The sequence below is a fragment of the Hyalella azteca genome, unplaced genomic scaffold (assembly GCF_000764305.2).
Source record: "Hyalella azteca isolate HAZT.00-mixed unplaced genomic scaffold, Hazt_2.0.2 contig11821, whole genome shotgun sequence".
In the NCBI taxonomy this organism is placed as follows: Eukaryota; Metazoa; Arthropoda; class Malacostraca; order Amphipoda; family Hyalellidae; genus Hyalella; species Hyalella azteca.
In genome coordinates this window covers 42,496-64,257 of record NW_025941804.1, presented here as the reverse complement: position 1 = coordinate 64,257, position 21,762 = coordinate 42,496, and the positions used below count along the sequence as shown (strand labels likewise).

Genomic DNA, 21,762 nt, shown 5'->3' with positions numbered 1-21,762 from the left:
TTATTTCATTTTGCATACGCAAAATTTGAAATTTTTTTAAAATTACACTACTTTCCCTCCACTAACTGATTATGAGTGACCAGCTAAAACCTTCTCTTTGGGCTCCGGAAGACCCCATTACTTTATTTACATTGTAATATAACTAAACATTATTAAGTACAATTTAACAGCTAAAATCGTCTTAATAAATAATACTAATTACCACCTTTATGACAAGCCGTTATTCTGGACATCAATTATTTTTAATTATGAATCAATTATTGTTATTATTATTGTTATTATTCTGGACATCAATTAATTCTGTTAAATGTGTTAGCAGCTAAAATCTCTTTTTATACACATAAGTTACAACTAGTTACATTTTATACACATAAGTTACAATTAGCTAGACCCTGCCGTGATTTTTTTCATTAGTAACCAATAATTCACCAGAAAAAAACTTATGAGGTGCAAAAGTTGTTCGATCCTGCTTATCGTCAATCAGTATGACAAGCCGAGCAAACAATGGATATTAAATCATACTAATATGAATACAAATCAAAATAATTATAATATGAATGCAATTGTATTAAATACATTTTTATAATGAATATAATTAATAGGAATACAAATCGTATTAAATCATATTAATTATTTTTTAATTATTCATAATAATATTCTATAAGCGCACGCTTATGAACCATCACCGCTCAGCATCAAAGTCAATTTTATTTACTTTATGAACACCTAATAAGCAAATAATAATAATTCTTTCGCTGGACATGAAGCTCTGAAGCTCCTAGATAGCAATACCTATAATGAAAAGAGACGTCTATAGTGCCAATTAATAGCTAGATTCTTATCGGAACTAATCAAAGTTGGGTTCACACTGGAATTGAACCCACAGGAACATGAACTGAAATGTGAAATTGGGCAGAAAAGGACTTCAACAATCAGCGTACACCTTTTTTATAATTTCGCTACACATGGAAAAGTTATATTTGACTCATGTCAAATCTCAAACGTTATTTGAATATTTATCATTCAATGTATTTAACACTTTAAACTTTTTTGTTGATTGAAGATTTTTCCAAACGATTAAACAGGATATTAGTTAATTGTATTAATAACGTAATGGTAGAATCAATTAATGAATTTACTAAATATTTACTGTATATAGTGTATAAACTTTTAAAAGTCCGCGGTTCATTTTTGATTATCACTGCTTTAATTAATATTTTATTTACCTTGAAAAACGCTCACTGACCATAACTATGTAAAATTCCATGAAAATAATAGTTCAATTGTTTCCTGTAATTTTTATTTTCTAGGGTATATACGTTTTGACGTGAGGTTCGTAGATGTACGGTAATTATTGCACGTGTGCAGTTCGGTGCGTAGGGCCACCATAACCATCAGCTAGATTATGGTACTTAAATCGCCGCTTGTCAAAAAAACATATAATATTGGTCAGAACTACGGTTGGTAAGGTTTGATTACCATATAGTAACGACAACGCTGTGTCGATTACGCTGGAAAGTTACCTCAGTTTTGTTAAGAAAATTGATCATTTATACTGGTTTCTATTTTGCTCTAAACTTATTTCAGTTACGTTTAGAAAGTTGATCGTTTATACTGGTTTCGATTTTGCTCGAGAGTTATTTCAGTTTCGTTTAGAAAATTGATCGTTTGAACTGGTTTCGATTTTGCTGGAAGGTTTTTCTCAGTTTCGTTTAGAAAATTGATCGTTTATACCTAAAGCCGGCGACATAAGTGTTGTGGTCACTTCGGTGGCATTGACGTTAGGATAGTAATAATTAATGAAGGTTGTGCTGGATTATTTAGAATTTCGATTTTATTTCACATAAGTAGCTAAATGGCAAACCATCAAATTTCATGGAAAATGAAACTAATTCGTGATAGTATAGAAGATTATTTTGATTATGATGAAGGTAGTTAGAATATAAAATCTGTATTTTGAGCTACCATAGGTCATTTAAAAGTTGAATCCTACAACGGGTAAGGCGGTTATTAACTACAGCGTGACCTGGGACTGCTACGTTCGAAACACTAAGGAGACTAAGCATAAGTTAGTTAGGAGCGGAAAGTTAGTTTTGAATATTTTGACGTATTTCTCCTCATTCTACAGCTGCTACTGGGCTGATGAGTATCCTTAGTGTTCAGTATTAATTTTCCAAATTATCTATGAATGCCAGTCACTATACGAACGAATATACCACGGATTTAATATCTTTAATGATTAAATATATATCGAATACTATGGATTTAATAATACCATGAATGTAATATCTTTAATTTCTGCAATAATTATTCATAGAAATCTGTGACTGGTGAGACTAATTTTTACGATGTTCGTCACTTAAGGATGAGTGTTTACGGTGATTGGCTGCTGTGTTTATGGTAATTGGCTGCTGTGTTTACAGTGATTGGCTGCTGTGTTTACAGTGATTGGCTGCTGTGTTTACAGTGATTGGCTGCTGTGTTTACAGTGATTGGCTGCTGTGTTTACGGTGATTGGCTGCTGTGTTTACGGTGATTTTGTTAACGATGATTGGCTGCTATGTTAACGATGATTGGCTGCTGTGTTAACGATGATTGGCTGCTATGTTAACGATGATTACTGACAGGAACATTCAAGTATAGCGTATCTTTGGTAATAAAGACGTAATTTCTGACCTTAACTAAACTGCGTGTAGCCAAAGTATCTAACTTTTTGCGAAAGGTGTTTTCAATTAAAATTTTCACTAAAGTGATATTCCTCTCCTTCAGAATTGTTTGCTAGGATGTTTACCACGTCGTGAGGAATTTCAAAGAAATTTTTCTTGCTTTAATTCCATGTTAATTCCTTATTAATTCCATGTTAATTCCTTATTAATTCCTTGTCAATAATGGGAACGATTCCTGTATTCCTGTTAAGTTTCCTCGCTGCTACGGTGGCAGGAATACCAATGCCTGTAAGTATCAGTCAATTTCGTATGTATTAATTTTCCTGAAGAAATTTAAAAGCAAATAAAACGCCAAGCAAATTCACCATATCGATATTTAAAACGTTTTGGAGTCCAGCTCCATCATCAGTTCGAAAATATTAAAATTAGAACAATCATTTCATAAATCAAAATTCTAAGATGGACCTTAAAACCTAATAAGACCTTTAACACGAAACAACCTTAAATCGTTTTATGTTCTAGGTCTTTTTAGGTTTTAATATCTGACATAGAATTTTGAATTATTAAATCATTGTTTTCATTTTTAGATTGTTTCGATATAGTGAATTTGTTCAATATCGATATGGTGAATTTTTTTATCTTCTTTTAAATTCCTTATGAACTTGCGATATAAGCAGACTGATAATATAAGTACTTAAGTTTCGTGTTATTATATTGCACTTATATCCATATCTATTCTACGTAAATATAGACTTATGTTTATGGTATATAGGTATATACAAGCAATAAAATTGTATAGATATGGTATATTTATATTCGTAAGCATAGCTTTCCTTTGCACATGAATATTTAATGCAAATTTGATTAAAGACCAGTGAGTGAAATGTATATCAGTTATACGAACATTTTGTAATAGTGTTCAATGATAGAGACAAATTTTAATTCCATTTTATAATGAAAACTTATGTGTGAGTCAAATTATCTATCACTAAAAACCTCCCTACGAATTATCTTTATAATTATGTTCAATCATGGAAACAATTTTAATTCCATTTATAATGAAAACTAAACAGTGTGATTAAAATTATTTATCACAAATGCGACCAATCACAGGACGGGGAGAGCCTCGCCACCGACCAATCAAATCCGCAGATAAATCGCACGGTCGCCGACGTTGTGGATATACGTCGCAAGCTGCAGAGTTCGGCAGCAAATCTAATCTCTAAATCTCTAGTGCATGATTTATCAACGTTTAAATCTGGTAGGTGGTTAATCAGCAAAAAGATTACCTATTTCTTAACGTGGATATCCACGTTAAGAAAAAGGTAATTCAAAATCATTCAAAATTCAATAAAAAAAGTGCCTACCTATTTCTTGAAGTGGAAACGAAATTCAAATTTGAAAAAATATAACCTTTTTTCATAACGTGAATACGAAATTCAATTTTGAAAAAAATTACTTTTTCTTAACATGGATACAAAATTCAATTTGAAAAAAGATTACCTCTTTTTTAAAGTGGATACGATATTCAATTTTGAATACAAATATTCAGTGTTTTATGTAGATATATGAATGAAAATATTATCGATTCAAGATTAACAAATTTACATATTTTTTCATATCTATTGCGAATATTTTATTCCACTGGTGGTCACTTCTTCTAAATATATATTAACATTAGTTATCTTGAACTCCAATGTTCATGATAAATCAATATAAAATTGAATACGATATTTGCTTAACTAATTCTTTTAATTTATTACTCACAACTATATTTCCTAAAATATGGTATTTTTATGCGCCAGTCTTTTTCAGTATTTGTATGATTTTATATATAAAATATAAAGTAAAAATGACTTGAGCAATCTACTTTTAAATGACTTTTTTAACGGTATTACTTTTTCAATTCTTTGAGGTCCGGAAGGGCTCTCAGTCTCTATCAAATCCAGCGCTGCATCCAGCGTCCAGCTCATTCTGGATGACAGCGTGGTCCAGCACAGTCAGCTGGATGATGTCAGCGTATTTCAGCGCGTGCGTCACGCTAATGAAGCTCTTGCTATAATTGCAACTCCCACGTGAGTGAAAGTAGAAAATGTAAATTCAACTTTAACACAAACCTTGATATGTATTCTAATGTATTTCTTAATTTTGCTAATTCAACTTTAACAAAAAAACCTTGATAATGAATTCTAATTTTAAAGAGTTAATTACACAACGAAAGTATGTTTTAATATTTTCGTTCATTTTGCAAGTGAATATTTCACAAGTTTTCTCGTGTTGTGGTTGATTGGACAATTTTCAAACCTAATCACTTTCCCTTTTTTTAATTTATTGTTGGAAATTATTTGGAAGTTTTGTTAAACGATTCATTTTGTTTTTATTTCATTATTTTTACCTGATTAATTCTATTGAAGTTCCGTTAATCAAATTTTCAAGTATATAAATATGCCACCGTTCTAACTTAATTTTACAATTCTTTTTTAAACGGTAATGATTTCAATTATTTATAAACTCATAGTTGTTTTTCGTAGGTTATTTTTCAAACTGTAATGATTTTAATTAATTACAAACAATAATTGTTTTTCGGATGTTATTTAATTTTCATCTGCACGGACATGGCTGACAGGTCTGACGTGTGGCTGACACGGCTGAACGTGTCAGCTACTGCAGCGAGTGTGACGCTGACGTCGCTAGCGTCGCTGCGGCCAGCGTCAGCGAACGTCACCAGCGTCAGCGTGAGGAAAATAAATAAAATAAAATTAATAATAATAATACTTTTTTAATATAAATAGTAATTTTTTACCAAATATGCTAATTTTATAATAACAATACTAATTTTTAATAATAATAATAATTTTAAAAATAATACTAATTTTTTAATATAAATAGTAATTTTTTATAAATAATAATTTTTTATGATAGTAAAGATATATGGTACGTAAAGGTAATATACTTGGCAAATTATCGAATGAAAATGTGAATGTAATTAATTTAAACTAATATTAAATTTCACCTCGAGCCCTTGTAACTGCTGAAATTAGTAACCAACAAAAGTTTATCTAGTAACTGCTGAAATTAGTAACCAACAAAAGTTTATCTAGTAACTGCTGAAATTAGTAACCAACAAAAGTTTATCCATTTTCCTGCTAGTACGGCAACTGTTTACGTAATATTCCTGATCAATATTTTCATGAAGAATAATGTAATAGGTGCATTTATTGACAAATTGGTATACTAAGTGGATTTATTGACAAATTGGTAAAATAGGTGCATTTATTGATGAATTGGTAAAATAGGAGCATTTATTGACATATTGGTAAAATAGGTGCATATATTGATAAATTGGTAAAATAGGTGCATTTATTAACAAATTCATAAAATAGGTGCATTTATGGACAATTAGTAAAACAGGTTCATTTATTGATAAATCGCTAAAAAACAAGATCGAAAAAGTATAGCTAAAATACGTACATATGTTCATCCACTATTAATTTCTGTAAAAAGCCAAATTTTTCTGCAATAATTTTTCATTACGTGTATAGGTGGTAGACTAAAATGAATATATTTGAGTACTACAAAAAGGCCTGGTCCAGTAAGATCAAATTCCATCACAATTACAATTGCCACAGAACTCAAGGCTACGCAATTCCCTGTGATCAATACAGTGTTTCTGCGAAGTTCCCAACATGTGATCAAATGGTCTGAAAAAAAAATCTTCCCAAAAAATGTCGTCTCCAACTTGTTCATGGGGCTTGCATAGTCATTACTGTAATATGCGGGTTTATTCAAAGGTTTTTTATCATATTTATTTTATTGCGAACGTTTTTATTTTTATTAATATTAATTTATTATTCAGGTGCATTTCAAGTATAAACGTTGGTCATCGTTTTTTAGAGTAACATTTTTGAAATGTTCATTTAAGGCTATTCCTGTTTATATTTTCGATCCCAACTCTAATTGTAATTTCTTTTTAAATTTTATTATTTAGGTTATTCTTCCTATCTTTTGAGCGACAAATTCATAACAATGAATTCGGTACCCCTTATTGTATAATAATGAGTAACAAATTCATAAAATTTAAATTCTGAGAACATGAAGTGCCACTGCTCCAAGATAACTTTTGCCATGAAGTTTTGAGATTTTTTGCTGAGAAATTCATTTTTTATTAGTAACGAACAAAAAATACAATTTCAACTTTTCAGACCCGACTTGCTTTTAATTTGACAAGTGGAATATTTTTTTTAATTTGAGCTTTTTTGATATTTTTATTTATTTACTGAGCGCTTAATATTGAAATATTGCTATACATTCTGCGTGGGCAAGCCAAAATTTTGTTTACGGAGCTTTTGTAAGAATTTAGATCTTGAATGCACGCATCATATGCATTCAGTATCATGGTCGCTATCTTAACCATATTAAATCGAAATGTAATTGAAATATAATATTATAATAAAATTCATAAAATAAAAATATTGCAATATAATTGATATAATTTCAGAATCCAATGACTATATAAACTATATTTGATATTCTAAACATATTTCAATATTATTATCACTTATCAGACTGGGCTCGTGGTGGGTAGTGTGCTATTCTACAGCACCGCTTCACCCGCCCCGGGGGGCTACCGTGTCCAGCTTGACGCCCTCAACCTCGCCGACATGAGGAACTTGAACATTAAAAATTGGTTAGGTCATGGGTCCAACATTTCTTTTAAATATAAATATTGGTCTGGTCACGGGTCAAGCTATTTATTTAAATATAAACTTAGAATTACCGATCGGATATATCATAAAATAAAAATTAAATTTGAAATTAAATTTTGAATTTAAAATTTGCACAATTTTAATTAACTACGTGTTGATGAATTCATACTACTTGATCATAATGTGTATTTGTAGTATTATTCATAAAATTCATGATTAAGGTAGCATCTCATTCTTACTACTTGGTCATACTATGCATTTTTAATATCATTCATAAACTTCATGTATGACGTATCATTAATACTGCTTGGTCATAATATGTAATTGTAGTATCATTCATAACTTCATGTATGACGTATCATTCTTATTACTTGATGATATTATTTATTTGTAGTATCATTCATAAACTTCATGTATGACGTATCATTCATACTACTTGGTCATGCTATGAATTTTTAATATCATTCATAAACTGCATGTATGACGTATCATTCTTACTTCTTGGTCTTATTATGTATTCAGTATCATTCATAATCTTTATGTATGACGTATCATTCACACCACTTGGTCATATCATGTATTTTTAGTATCATTCATAAACTTCGTGTATTCCGTATCATTCATCCTACTAGGTCATATTGTATATTTTTAGGATCATTCATACACTTTATGTATGATGTATCATTCATACTACTTGGTCACATTATGTATTTTTAATATCATTCGTACTACTTGGTCATATTATGTATTTTTAGTATCATTCAAAAAATTCATGTATGATGTATCATTCATAAGCTTCGTGTATGACGTATCATTCATCCAACATGATCATTTTATGTATCTTTAATATCATTCATAAATTCCAGGGTTGACATATCATCAGGGAGGCCGCTGATGCATTTCTTCACCGTGGCCGGTCGTGTGTACTTCGTACTTGAGGACAAGTGAGTGAATATTTAACCTAGTATAATTATTATTCATTCATATTAACAATAACGAATGAGGTTAATTAATTTAATTAACTTCTAATTCAATTTCAGCGGATAATTGAACGATTTCATAATATGTGCTTTCCAGCCATGCACAGAAAGTGGTAACAGAATGAATCTGAAATCGTCAATTCCAATAAAGGATATAGTAAATTAAGTAGTTAGTTATCTACTTGATGAAACGGTTATCTCCTTATTTACTTATCTTACTAATTACGCAATTATCTTCTGCTTTTCAGTTCAGTAATTACGCGGTTATCTTCTCTTTTCATTTATCTAGAGGACTAAACAGTTATCTTTTTGAGATTAATAGTAAAATTTTCTTACAATATATTCCCAAATGCTTCTATAATAAAGAATATCTGTTGGTAAAAGCGAATTATAAGACGGAATTGAATAGTTATTTCTAACCCATATTAAAATATAACTAAAAATTAGAATATTTATTGGTGAGAGCGAATTTCAATTTGTGAAATTAAATATATATTTCTAACTCGTTTAAATATAACTTACAATGCAACCACCAACAGGTTGTACGTTTATAAGGACGGTTTATTCGACCGCCTTAACCATGAAATGCTGGACACTCGCTACGCAACCAGCATAACTGGCTTCAACCAGGACAATGAGTAGTACATAGTTGTGGGCATGGACCAGGGGGTGAGTACTGCATAGTTGTGGATATCAAATGGCTTTTGAATTACTTGTAGTCGAATAGAGCAATTATTTCTCAAACGGTATATTAATACGCATTAGAGATTTTGCTACATGTCAATATCTATCCCAATGGGCTGGCGATGTAAATTTAATTTTCAGAAAATAATAATATTGGTTTAAATCCAATAAAAATAATTTTGTACTCTAAAATTTCAGGTGGAATCTCCGGTGTACGTTTTTGACCCTCTAACGTCAACGTTACATCTAATACAAAAACTTGCGACAACGCAAGTCACGGATGTGGATCATTTCTATAATAGTTTCACTAAAAAACATTTCTTACTTCTGCTCCAAGATCAACAGCCTGCCAAGATTTACTGGTTCGATAACGACCAGCTACTGGAATGGCGTGATTTCCACCCCAATTTATATGGAAAATCTTCCTCATTCGCCGCATTTGGAAGCGAGAACGTTTTAGCCGTCAGTAATGGCTCTGAAATTCTCTTCTATGTGGATAATCGAGCCGGAAATTTGAATGTGAACCATAGATACAGAACGGAATGTCGACCAGAATTGGAAGACGGAGGGTTGTCGAAGTTGATACCTCGCGAGACTTCGTTCACATCAGAACCACGCGTTGAAGGAGTGCTTCTTTTTACGAATGACTTGCATGAAAATACATCCATTATGGCCTACCAATGTGTTAATAACGGTAAATCTGCATTGAAGTTCGGTATTTTGGAAGCCAGCTTGCTGCCTACGAAAAGTTCCGAAAATGATCACGACGAACTACTTGAAGCCATGACTGCTCTCGAAGATATGATGAACACCCAAGAACCAATAATTGATGAACTCTCTCGTATCCTCGCCTCTGATGTCATTATGTCGAGCGACAGAGACCAAATTTGGGCAGGTCCAATCAAGTTTAGAGACTCATTTGATGTAGAAAATATTTTGATTGTCCAAAATTTGAACTTGAATTTGTTTTCTGGAGCAAAAGATGGTAATAATGCATACGACTCTCTGGATAGGAGGATTAATGTCGTACGTGATGAAGCTACCAAACTGCAAACGGTTGCAAATAATCTCCTCTACAAAAATGGTGATCAAGTTATCAATGCAAAGGTTTCCCTAAACTCGATAGTCACTGAAGATATCCGCTTCGAAGAAGAACCGAAACCATTTGAATTCAACGGCAAACCCATTGAAAATTATGATACACTGTACCTCCGTAAAATGATGAATCAAACTATTTCTACACCTCTAGAGCTTGTATCGTTGGATGTCGACGAAATAAAGTTACGATCTGATAATAATGAAACACTTAATCATAAAGGTAACATCAACGGGATGCAAACTGACGATTTCCTCAGAGTTTCAGCCTCTAATCAAGTAGTAACTGGCAAGCATGTAATCAGAAACGCATTTTCTAGAGGAAATGTTGAGCCAATTTCTTCAGTGCAGAGTTCACTTGCAATTAACTCCGTTCCAACAACTGAATTCGTCAATCAGCTAACCTCAGACGTCGATTTTTCCGGGACTAAGTTATTTCAAAACGATCTTTATTTGGACAAGTTGAATGTAACCGCCGTCAATGGACATAACTTCGAAAACTGGATTAAATCTCTTCTCAGAACTGATGTATCTGATACTCAAGTGATATCAGGGAAGGTAGTAATTAATGGTAATTTGATTGTTGCCGACACCATTTCTAGTGCATCTGTTAATGGCTTAGATCTGACTAATTTCGAAAATAATGTTGTGAACCTGCAAGGTTGGCCACAAACCATAGAATCGCCTGTTATTTTCAATAGTGACCTCCTTGTTAATGGTGACTTGAACGTCTCCACGATCAACAACATCAAATGGTCTGAAGTTATCGATAGTTCCTCTCTACAAGACATTCGTGCCAAGGTTATTATATCAGAAGCAAGTGTCGCTGGGAACTTGTACTCCGATGACGTAAACGGAATCGACTTAGACCGCGAAGCTGTTCTCAATTCTGTCGATCAGACCCTGAATGGTAGAATGAGATTCTTGCAAGATTTGACGGTAAATAGTGCAGAAGGTGTCACCATGGATGGTAGGAGTAGAATTAATCGAGTAAATCCATCTCAGTTGAGCACACTTCTCGGAAATACTGGACAGATTCTGATAAAGCAGCCCTTCAGCTACGACGAACCTTTAGAGCTTAACTGTTCGATCTCCGCAACCACTCTAAACGGCGTGGAAGTGGATCTGTTGCGTTCCGAATTTTGGAGGAAAAACTTAGAGCAAAGGATACCAGTGAGTGTATCCGTTGGTAGATTATCCATAAATGGATCAGCTACCACAGAAAAGTTCAATGGTCTTCCAGTGCATCAATATCTCTTGCAAGGCCTGGATCAAACAATTGAAAGTCGTTTCAATTTTCAAAGTTTACTACGCATTCAAGGTGATATCTCGTTTAACTCGGATCCCATAATCAATGGCGTTAATCTTAAGGACTTGAAAGAGTCTGTCATTTCACTGGATTTTGATCAAGTAATTTCCGGGGAACAAAATTTTTCAGGTGGGCTTGATACTGATCAGTTTTTACTGACCTCCGCTCAAATCAACAATGTGTCTCTCGATGACCTGGTTAGACTGGATACCCCAAATTCAGTGACTGGTCATTACTATTTCGCCGGGCCCGTTTCAAGTGAAATTTTGCTAGCTTCCGAAGATATCCAAGTGCAGAAACTCAATGATTTGGACTTTGATGCGGAAATTAATGATATGGTAAAAGTCGACGAGGATAACGTTATAAAAGGTGAACTTCTGATATTGAATCCTTCTCAAGTTCGTCATTTAAGAGCTAGAGGCAAAGTGGACGGAATAAATGTACAAGAATTGGATAAGAAAACCTTGAAAAAAGTTTCTACTTCTCCTCAACGGATAACTGGACGGATAACAATCGAAAAAAACCTTGAGTTGATGGGCAACACTTCTGTTATCTTCCTTAACGACGAAATTTTTTCCTCTCTGACTACCGATGTAGTAACGAAAAATTTCAATGGAAGCATCCGTGGAAACAAACAATTTTTGAACTCGGTCTACGTTTTGGATTATGCAAATATGAAAACTTTCAACGGCCGCAATGTGGATGACACATTTCAGAACATTTTTTCTACCACATCCAACCAGAGCATAGTGGGAGATTACACCTTTTCCGAAATTGAAGCCAGATCAGTCATAGCGCCTATTATTAACCAGATGAACATGGATAGTCTGGTACTAGTTGACCAAACTACTAGTACCATCAAGACTGTACAGTTCACAAACCATATCATAGTCATAGACATGGTATCTCCCACCCGTGAGATAGAAGGTTGCGATCTGAATCGACTGAAATCTTTTAGAAATTGGCGTGATGTGGAATTCAGGAACATTTCAGATCCACTTACAATTAAAAACTTAATTGTTAAAGGAGATGCGAGAACGTTATCAAGAGACCTGCAAATTTATAATACTGGAAATGAACCCACCAATTTCATCAAATACATGGACTCGTTCGTATCCAAGTCCCGTACCCAGGTTATGACGGGAAAAATGTCATTCACTGGCCGGAATTTCATAAAATCTTTGAATGTGTCCCACATAAACAACATCAACATGGATGAATGCCAACACAATTCATTGAGGAAGTCTGATAATCGCATTGAATGTCCATTGCGTTTTAAGAATCCGATTCTAGTTAAAAACTTGATAGTTAATGGAAACCTATCTAATCCTACGTTAGGTGTCAATGTTGGTGACGTTCTTTTCAAGGCATTAGCACAAAACGGTGTCAGAAAAAGTCGGCTCAATTCTACCATCATATCCGGGAAAAAAACTTACGTCAGAGGATTGAATGTTCAGAAAAACTTGCAGTTTGTTCACATGAATGGAATTGATAGTAAGGATTATATACGCTTAACTGATGCATTCATACCGACATTCATCGAATTCAGGGCGCCTATCGTCATCGCTGGGAACCTTACCGTGAGTGACGAACTTTAATAATATTATTTTAATTATATTAATTTTATATAAAAGTTTTAATTAAATGATTTGATTCAAATTATCAGACAGAATTATTTATAAGAAATTTTAACCAGTATTGTGAGGTATTATTTATAAATACTTCTGCATTATTATTCTGCCTTGCAATTCTAACTCAAGTGGTTAATTAGATAGATTAACTTAGATTAGATTAACTAATTAGTTAGATTGCCTTGCAGTCTAACTAATATTTGATATCCCCAATAATTTAAATCTCCTGATAAATTTCGCCCATAAACGCCATCGGCTCGACTGGCCTAGAATTTCTCTCTTTTCTATATTAGTAGAAAGCTAATTAATTTTTATTCTCGTAAAATTTAATTACTACTAATCTACCACAATTATTTCACTGACAGGTGACAGGCACCATTTCCGGGGTAGATGTAGATGAAGTTCTACGCGATATCGTCGATGTAGAAAACCCTATTCTACCCACCACGTCCATAACTTTCGATGACTTACGTATACAAGGTTGGTCCGTATAACATCTTTAGTTTAGAAATTTTTAGCATAACATTTTTTAAATTATTTTCTGATTTTTTACTATAATTTTTAACATTTTTAAAATAAGGTTGTTCTAATAATTTCAGTGCTTGAATTTTTCTATTCTGGTTTTAACTTGTATGTTTTTTTAATTTAAAGATTTAATTCAATTATTTTTTTCAAGTTTAAGAGTGGATAACTTTTTTCCTGCGTCCATGTTATTAGAAACTTTTATTTTACATCAGAGATACGACGTGCATTTGATAGACCTCGTGAACCACTTGACCGTTAGTGAACCACTTGACCGTTAGTGAACCACTTGACCGTTAGTGAACCACTTGACCGTTNCCACTTGATAGACCGCGTTAGTGAACCACTTGATAGACCGCGTTAGTGAACCACTTGATAGACCGCGTTAGTGAACTACTTGATAGACCGCGTTAGTGAACCACTTGATAGACCGCGTTAGTGAACCACTTGATAGACCGCGTTCGTGAACCACTTGGTAGACCGCGTTAGTGAACCACTTGATAGACCGCGTTAGTGAACCACTTGATTGACCGCGTTAGCGAACCACTTAATAGACCGCGTTTGTGAACCACTTGATAGACCGCGTTCGTGAACCACTTGATAGACCGCGTTAGTGAACCACTTGATCGACCTCGTGCCCCACTTGATCGACCTCGTGCCCCACTTGATCGACCTCGTGCCCCACTTGATCGACCTCGTGCCCCACTCACTTGATCGACCTCGTTCCCCACATGATCGACCTCATGCCCCACTCGATCGACTTCGTTCCCCACATGATCGACCTCGTGCCTCACTTGATCGACCAACAGGAGATCTACTCACGGCCAAGATCAACGACGTGATCTTAGAAGATCTGCTGCTGTCACACAGTCGGGACCCGCAGATCATCACCGGCCAGATCTCGATCACTGGCAGCCTGTTGATCGAGGGTTCGGTCGGGGTCCGATCGACTCTTAATGGCCACGACCCCAGCCAGCTGCTGGGGTCCGTTCTCACCACCACCAGCGACCATGTTGTAGAGGATAGTGTCGTAAGTACAGGATAGGGTCTTAAGTACAGGATAGGGTCGTAAGTAAAGGATAGGGTCGTAGGTACAGGATAGGGTCGTAAGTTGTACAGGATAGTGTCGTAAGTACAGGATAGGGTCGTAAGTAAAGGATAGGGTCGTAAGTAAAGGATAGGGTCGTAAGTACAGGATAGGGTCGTAAGTACAGGATAGGGTCGTAAGTACAGCATAGGGTCGCAAGTTGTGCAGAATAGGGTCGTAAGTAACACCGGGTTATAAAGATGGCCTTAGATTTTGCTTAGTCGTAAGTGCTACCAAGTTTTAAGATATCCTAAAATCTACTTGGTTTCACCTCTGGCCAGTTTCACCTCTGGGCTGTTTCACCTCTGGTCAGTTTCACCTCTGGTCAGTTTCACCTCTGGTCAGTTTCACCTCTGGTCAGTTTCACCTCTGGTCAGTTTCACCTCTGTGCAGCTTCACCTCTGGGCAGTTTCACCTCTGGGCAGTTTCACCTCTGGGCAGTTTCACCTCTGGGCAGTTTCACCTCTGGGTAGTTTCACCTCGCGGCAGTTTCACCTCTGGGCAGTTTCACGTCGGGGCAGTTTCACCCCACTATACCCCCGTTTTGCAGGTTTTCAACAACACAGTTCAGGCTGCCGACGTCAGTTTCATGTCAGGACAGCTGGCAGAGCTGGATATTGACCAGCTTTCAGCTCAGATGGCTCAGCTGGACAGTCAGCTCAAGGCTGACATTCATCAGCTGAATAGCAGTCGATCTAAAGTCATCACTATGAATAATGAGTATCAAGATCGGGTCCAAAGTGAGTAAATTTCGTATATCTTTACAGTTATTCACTCATTTTGATGTGATTCATCGTACTTCATTCATCAGACTTGAAAATAGTGAATCGCGAATGAATGATTTATAATGTCATTCATTGTACTATGAGTGAATCATTGAATAATTGAATATCGCTATGAATATGAATCGTGAATATCGGAGTGAACTTGCAGATGGGCCTACACAGAAATTTATTTTGAATTTCGACTTTTTCAATATGTTTACATTCCTTGAATACATGCATATTTTCACATTTGTTTTGCTACTAAAATTTATTATATTAATTCCTATTATCCCTAACATCCAAATTCCCCTTTTTTTGCCCTGGTAAATTTGTTACAATTTTGTCCTAATTTTGGTTTTCAGATATGCATCGTCGGTTCGACTTTCTATCGACAGCCGGTGAATTTTCCAGCAAACACAAAATTTCCGGAATTTCTGCAATAAGATTTCCGAATTTCAGTCCACGGATATTTTTGCGCCACGATGAAGGCTGCGGCAACAGCAGCGTACTGATGGTATATCGCTTTTTTATTCACAAATAAAAATGCGCATTAAAATAATTGACGTAAAACCACAAGCATAGATTTGAAAATCCTAATTAATTTTAAAACTTGTTTTCGTGCTAAAACTTACAATCACGTATAAACTTGCAATTGAGATGGACCTTTCAATAATGTTGAAATTCTAATCGTGTTGAAACTTCTAATCGTGTTGAAACTTCTAATCCTGTTGAAACTTCTAATCGTGTTGAAACTTCTAATCGTGTTGAAACTTCTAATCGTTTTTAAACTTGTAATCATGTTGAAACTTTTAGTCGTGTTGAAACTTCTAATCGTGTTGAAACTTCTAATCATGTTGAGACTTCTAATCATGTTGAATCTTATAATCATATTGAAACTTCTAATCATGCTGTAACTTTTAATCACGTATAAACTTCTAATCATATTGAATCTTCTAATCATGTTGAAACTTATAATCATATTGAAACTTCTAATCATGCTGTAACTTTTAATCACGTATAAACTTCTAATCATATTGAATCTTCTAATCATGTTGAAACTTCTAATCATATTGAATCTTCTAATCATGTTGAAACTTCTAATCATATTGAATCTTCTAATCATGTTGAAACTTATAATCATATTGAAACTTCTAATCATGCTGTAACTTTTAATCACGTATAAACTTCTAATCACGTTTAAACTTCTAACCATGTTTACACTTCTAATCATGTTTAGGCTTGCAATCGCGTCGACATTTGCAATCATATTGAAACTTGTAATCACGTGTATACCATTTGTGATAATGATTGTACGGAACAATCTCTGATTGTGTGCAACAATCCAGGTGACTGCAGCTGGAGAGCTGGTATTGCAATCCAGCGCTGAGGGAGCGTTCACGGTGTTGCAATCTGACGCCTTCCCTACCGCTGCAATTTTCAACTCTAGGTACCGTTACCCCAAAAATCCTCATCTTTTACCCGAAAAACTCCCAATTTTTACCCCAAAACTCCATTTTACCCCAAAACTCTTTTTTACCCCAAAACTCTCTTATACCCCAAAACTCCCTTTTACCCCAATACTCCCTTTTACCCCAATACTCCCTTTTACCCCAAAACTCCCTTTTACCCCAAAACTCCCTTTTACCCCAAAACTCCCCCATTTCTACCCCAAAACTCTTTCCCTCTCGAAACTCCTCATCTATTTACTCCAAAAACTCTCCTTTTTACCCCAAAACTCTCTCTCACCTCAAAAGTCCTAGTATTTTTACCCCAAAACTCCCTTCTTACCCCAAAATTCTCCTTTTTTCAACCCAAAACTCCCGTTTTTTTCCTCCAAAAACTCCCATTTTACCACAAAGCTCCCTCTTAACCCCTAACGACCTTTTTCCTGACCATAACCCTTTGTAACGGTAACGATGATGAAGTTACCATTCCTAATCCTGATACCGTTCCTCAGGTGCAGTAACGATGACGACGTTACCGCGGTATCAGTGATACGTGACGTCACAGAAAGCGCTACTCCGGTTACCGTACCAAGTTCGTCATGGTCACGAAACTCTATAACACGCCTCATTTATCATGATGATAAATTTAATGAAAATGGTGATGAATTTAATGGAAATGATGATGAATTGAATGGAAATGAAGATGAATTGAATGGAAATGAAGATACCCTGAACGCAATTGAAGATAAATTGAACACCGATGAAGATAAACTGAACGCAAGTAACCGGCAGTTATTAGCAGTTGTTGTCACTTCTAAATCATCTCGTAAGTAAACAACTGTGCTCAAATATTCGTTATTTTCAATTAATGACGTGAATATTTTTTATTTATTTTAAACTTCATATGGGTGATTATATTGTAGTTTCGATTTTTATGTAATTTCCATGTAATATAGTTTCTTATTTTTGTTTTTCATCTCCTGTAATCTTCAAATTTGAATTATTAAATAACATGAAACAATTTTCCTGGTGAATAATATCAAATATTTATTTGGATCTTTCCGGTCATTATTTAAATATTTTATTTAAATTAGTTATTTTAAATTATTAAAAAGTTTCCGATAAATGATACGCTGTGAATATTTGTTAATGAAAATTCGGCACAAGCCAAATTTTAATTAGATATTATTTTTATTTCTGCTTAGAATTAATAACTACGTAGGCTAAATCCACGTTCTAGTTAGCGATCAACTTTTCTTTTTAACTTTTTTTCTGGCATAAGTCGTGACTATAATAATTAGTTGCATAAATTATTTTAAGCATATGTTAATTTATAATAATTTGTATTCTTAAAATTAATTAAATTCTTTTAAATTAAATCATCACATAATAATTTTTTAAGCATAAGTCGCGACGATAATGTTAAGTTGCATAATTTTTCAGGCTTATGTTAATTTATAATAATATCTGTTATTTAAATTAATTTATTTATTATCACAATAATTTTTAAAGCATAAGTCGTACTTTAATTAATTTATTATTTAATTTATTAATTTATTTAATTTATTTACAGAATCTAACAGTGAAATATTTACTTATTAAAATTTAATATTTTAAAAATGTTTAATTTATTATTTATTTAATTTATTTATTGCTTTACAGAATCGAACAGTGAAATCCATGTCCTGGATATTGGTGGGATAAAGGATCAAGTTACAAACAAGTTTATCCTCAAGCTAAACCACACCGTGTCAGACGTGTGCACAGCCAAGGTGATGATATCTGGTTATCTGTAATTACTTTTTCTTCACAATGATTACACCTGGTAATCTTTAATTACGTATTATTTTCAATGATTACCCATCTTGTTATCTATAATTAAGTGTTCTTCACAATGATTACCTATCAGGTTACCTTTAATTACGTATTGTTAGCAATGATTACCTATCTGGTTATCTTTAATTACGTATTATTACAATGATTACCTATCAGGTTATCTATAATTACGTATTCTTCTCAATGATTACCCATCTTGTTATCTATAATTAAGTGTTCTTCTCAATGATTACCTATCAGGTTATCTATAATGAAATATTCTTCACAATGATTACCTTTCAGGTTATCTATAATTACGATGTCAGCCTATCAGGTAATTATTTGTTGATTATCAGCCTGAACTAATGATTAATTAAAATTACGTTCCAACACTTTAAATTAAAGGAAATTAAAATAACGTTCACACAGAATTTTTAATGAATGAAAAACAATTTAAAATTAGCTTATTTAATGGGATAAGAATATATACAATTTCAAATAAATAGATTTAGTAACGTAAGACGAATAAATGTATTTCGATAATCCGTTATATTGTATTTGTATAATCCATTCCATAATCAATTTTAGTAGTCGGATACTTTGAACATTTTTCAAATTATTATTATTATTTTGTTAACATAAAAGTAATTTATTATTATTATTAAATTTGATTTATTAACAATGTCTGTCACTTATGTTAATTAATGTTAATTAAATAATTAATGTAATTAATTAATTAATACTTAATTAATGTAATTAATTAATTAATTAATCTAATTAATTAGGACATTAATTAATTAACCTAATTAATTACTGAGAGTAATTATTAATTACTCTCAGGTAAACGGTCAGTGGCAGGTAGTGACGCTGGCGCGAGAGACCGCACACCGCTACGCCTGGGACGACGCGAGCAGCACGGTGAGCTCGTTAATTTTTGTAAAATTAATTAATTAGAACACAATTAATTGTCTATGCCTATACTTATGCAGGGGCGTTAATTTGCATTATTTGTAAATTAATTAATTGGGAAACAATTAATTGTCTATGTATACAGCACGGTGAGCTCGTTAATTTCTGTAAAATTAATAATTAGGACACAATTAATTGTTTGTCTATACTTATGTGAGGGCGTTAATTTGCATTATTTTGTAGAATTAATTAATTAGGGCACAAATTAAACAAATTAAAATTTATTATTATTAGGATACAAATAATTGTCTGTCTACTTATGTAAGGACGTTAATTTGCATTGTTTTGTAAAATTAATTAATAAGGGACACAATTAAAATTTATTATCAACACACACATAATTAATTGTAAATGTTCATACTTGAAGTTTACTTTTACAAAGGAGAAGAATGATCAGCGCTGTGAGCTCGTTAATTTGCATTACTTTGCAAAATTAATTAATTAGGGCACAAATTAAACAAATTAAAATTTATTATTATTATTAGGATAAAAATAATTGTCTGTCTACTTATGTAAGGACATTAACTTGCATTATTTTGCAAAATTAATTAATTAGGGCACAAATTAAACAAATTAAAATTTATTATTATTATTAGGATAAAAATAATTGTCTGTCTACTTATGTAAGGACATTAACTTGCATTATTTTGCAAAATTAATTAATTAGGGCACATTAAAATTTATTATTAGGACAAAATTTACTGTACAAATCTAAACTTAAAGTTAACTATTATTAAGAAGAAGAAAGAAACGCGCTCTGAACTCTTTAATTTGCACTATTTTATAAAAATTGTAATTTATTATCATAGGAACCCAATAAATTGTATCTATACATAAAACTTCTGGGCTCACTTACACTATATGACAATTTAGACCTGCTTGAAATATTGTTGCCTTCATGTCTAAATTTCAGGCACACTTCGAAAATATATACCTACCAATTTTAATATCGATATCAAACAATTTTATGTATTTTTTTTATCAAAACGCAGTAAATAGTTTCGATGTCTGAACTTGAGGTTCATAATCAATGTGTATGAGAACTAAAAAAGGTTATCCATGTCAACACATTTGGTTGAGTTACATAACAAATTTGTGTTAGAATCGAGTTGATTTTATTAAGAGTTAAACTCTTATTAGTTTTTTATCTAATTAATTAAATAATTATTCATTAATTAATCATTAAATAATTGTTTAATTAATAATTATTAATCAGTCAATAATTAATTAATCATTACATAATTAATTAAGTAATTGACCATTAAAAAAATTAATCATTACATAATGTATTGTGTGATTTATTGGGTATTATTTAATCATTAAATAATTGATTAATTAATCATTAATTAGTCATTAAATAATTAATTACATAATTAAATAATTGAATCTTCAATGTATTATTTGAATACTTGATTCCTCCAATGCTTAATTACCCGATTAATTGAATGATAAATGATCAATCGATTGATGATTAATTGTAGCACCCAATTAATGATTTATAGGTCTACTAATTAGGTTCAGTATTATCATACCAAGTGCGGTGCCATCACATTTACATTTCATTATTTTTCTGTATTAAAATATTATTATAAGCATGTCGGAGAATAACTGTATTCCCGACATTAATGATTTATTTTGTCTGCTGATTATCATTAATTGAATAAAATTAACTAATAAAATTAACAAATAAAATTAACTAGTAAAATTAACTAGTGAAATTAATTAGTAAAATTATATAATCAAATTCAATAATTAAATGTAAAAATAAAATTAACAAGTAAAATTAACTAGCATAATTAATTAGTAAAATAACCTAATTTAATTAAGTAATAAAATTATTTAATAAAATTCTCCAATAGAATTTAATGATTAAACTTACTAATAAATTTAACCACTCATAGCTGGTGCTGCAAGAAACGTACGCAGCCCCTGGAGGCGGCACCAGCTGCGTGTTCATCACAGATGGTCCAGCTGGCACCTACTATCTTATCTTATCCGTCAACCATCGCAGGACTAGCAGAGATAACTTCAAGTCATCAGTACTTGTGAGCATCTTTATAATTATTTTTTATTTTATGCGTTGCATTTT

General features: G+C 32.8%; 1 protein-coding gene and 1 long non-coding RNA gene across 2 annotated transcripts; both read left to right on the top strand.

The window, feature by feature from the left end:
- The first annotated feature begins 2,812 nt into the window (after nucleotides 1–2,812).
- LOC108683248 lies at nucleotides 2,813–9,302 on the top strand. The gene is made up of 8 exons (XM_018172549.2): nucleotides 2,813–2,954; nucleotides 3,780–3,927; nucleotides 4,582–4,741; nucleotides 5,293–5,401; nucleotides 7,232–7,353; nucleotides 8,239–8,316; nucleotides 8,892–9,021; nucleotides 9,235–9,302. The coding sequence occupies exons 1-7, from the start codon at nucleotides 2,889–2,891 to the stop codon at nucleotides 8,992–8,994; spliced, it is 786 nt and encodes a 261-aa protein (XP_018028038.2). The 5' UTR covers nucleotides 2,813–2,888; the 3' UTR covers nucleotides 8,995–9,021; nucleotides 9,235–9,302.
- Nucleotides 9,303–17,580: 8,278 nt separating this feature from the next.
- Nucleotides 17,581–21,712, top strand: LOC108683257. Its single transcript, XR_001931601.2, has 4 exons — nucleotides 17,581–17,715; nucleotides 18,552–18,661; nucleotides 19,545–19,622; nucleotides 21,575–21,712. It is a non-coding gene; the product is annotated as an uncharacterized LOC108683257 (long non-coding RNA).
- The last annotated feature ends 50 nt before the right edge of the window (nucleotides 21,713–21,762 follow it).

Coding starts and splice junctions, on each gene's coding strand:
- LOC108683248 (XM_018172549.2), top strand. CDS start 2,889: ATGGGAACGATTCCTGTATTCCTGTTAAGTTTCCTCGCTGCTACGGTG. Junction 3,928..4,581: donor TTTATCAACGTTTAAATCTG/GTAGGTGGTTAA, acceptor CAATTCTTTGAG/GTCCGGAAGGGCTCTCAGTC. Junction 4,742..5,292: donor GCTATAATTGCAACTCCCAC/GTGAGTGAAAGT, acceptor CATGGCTGACAG/GTCTGACGTGTGGCTGACAC.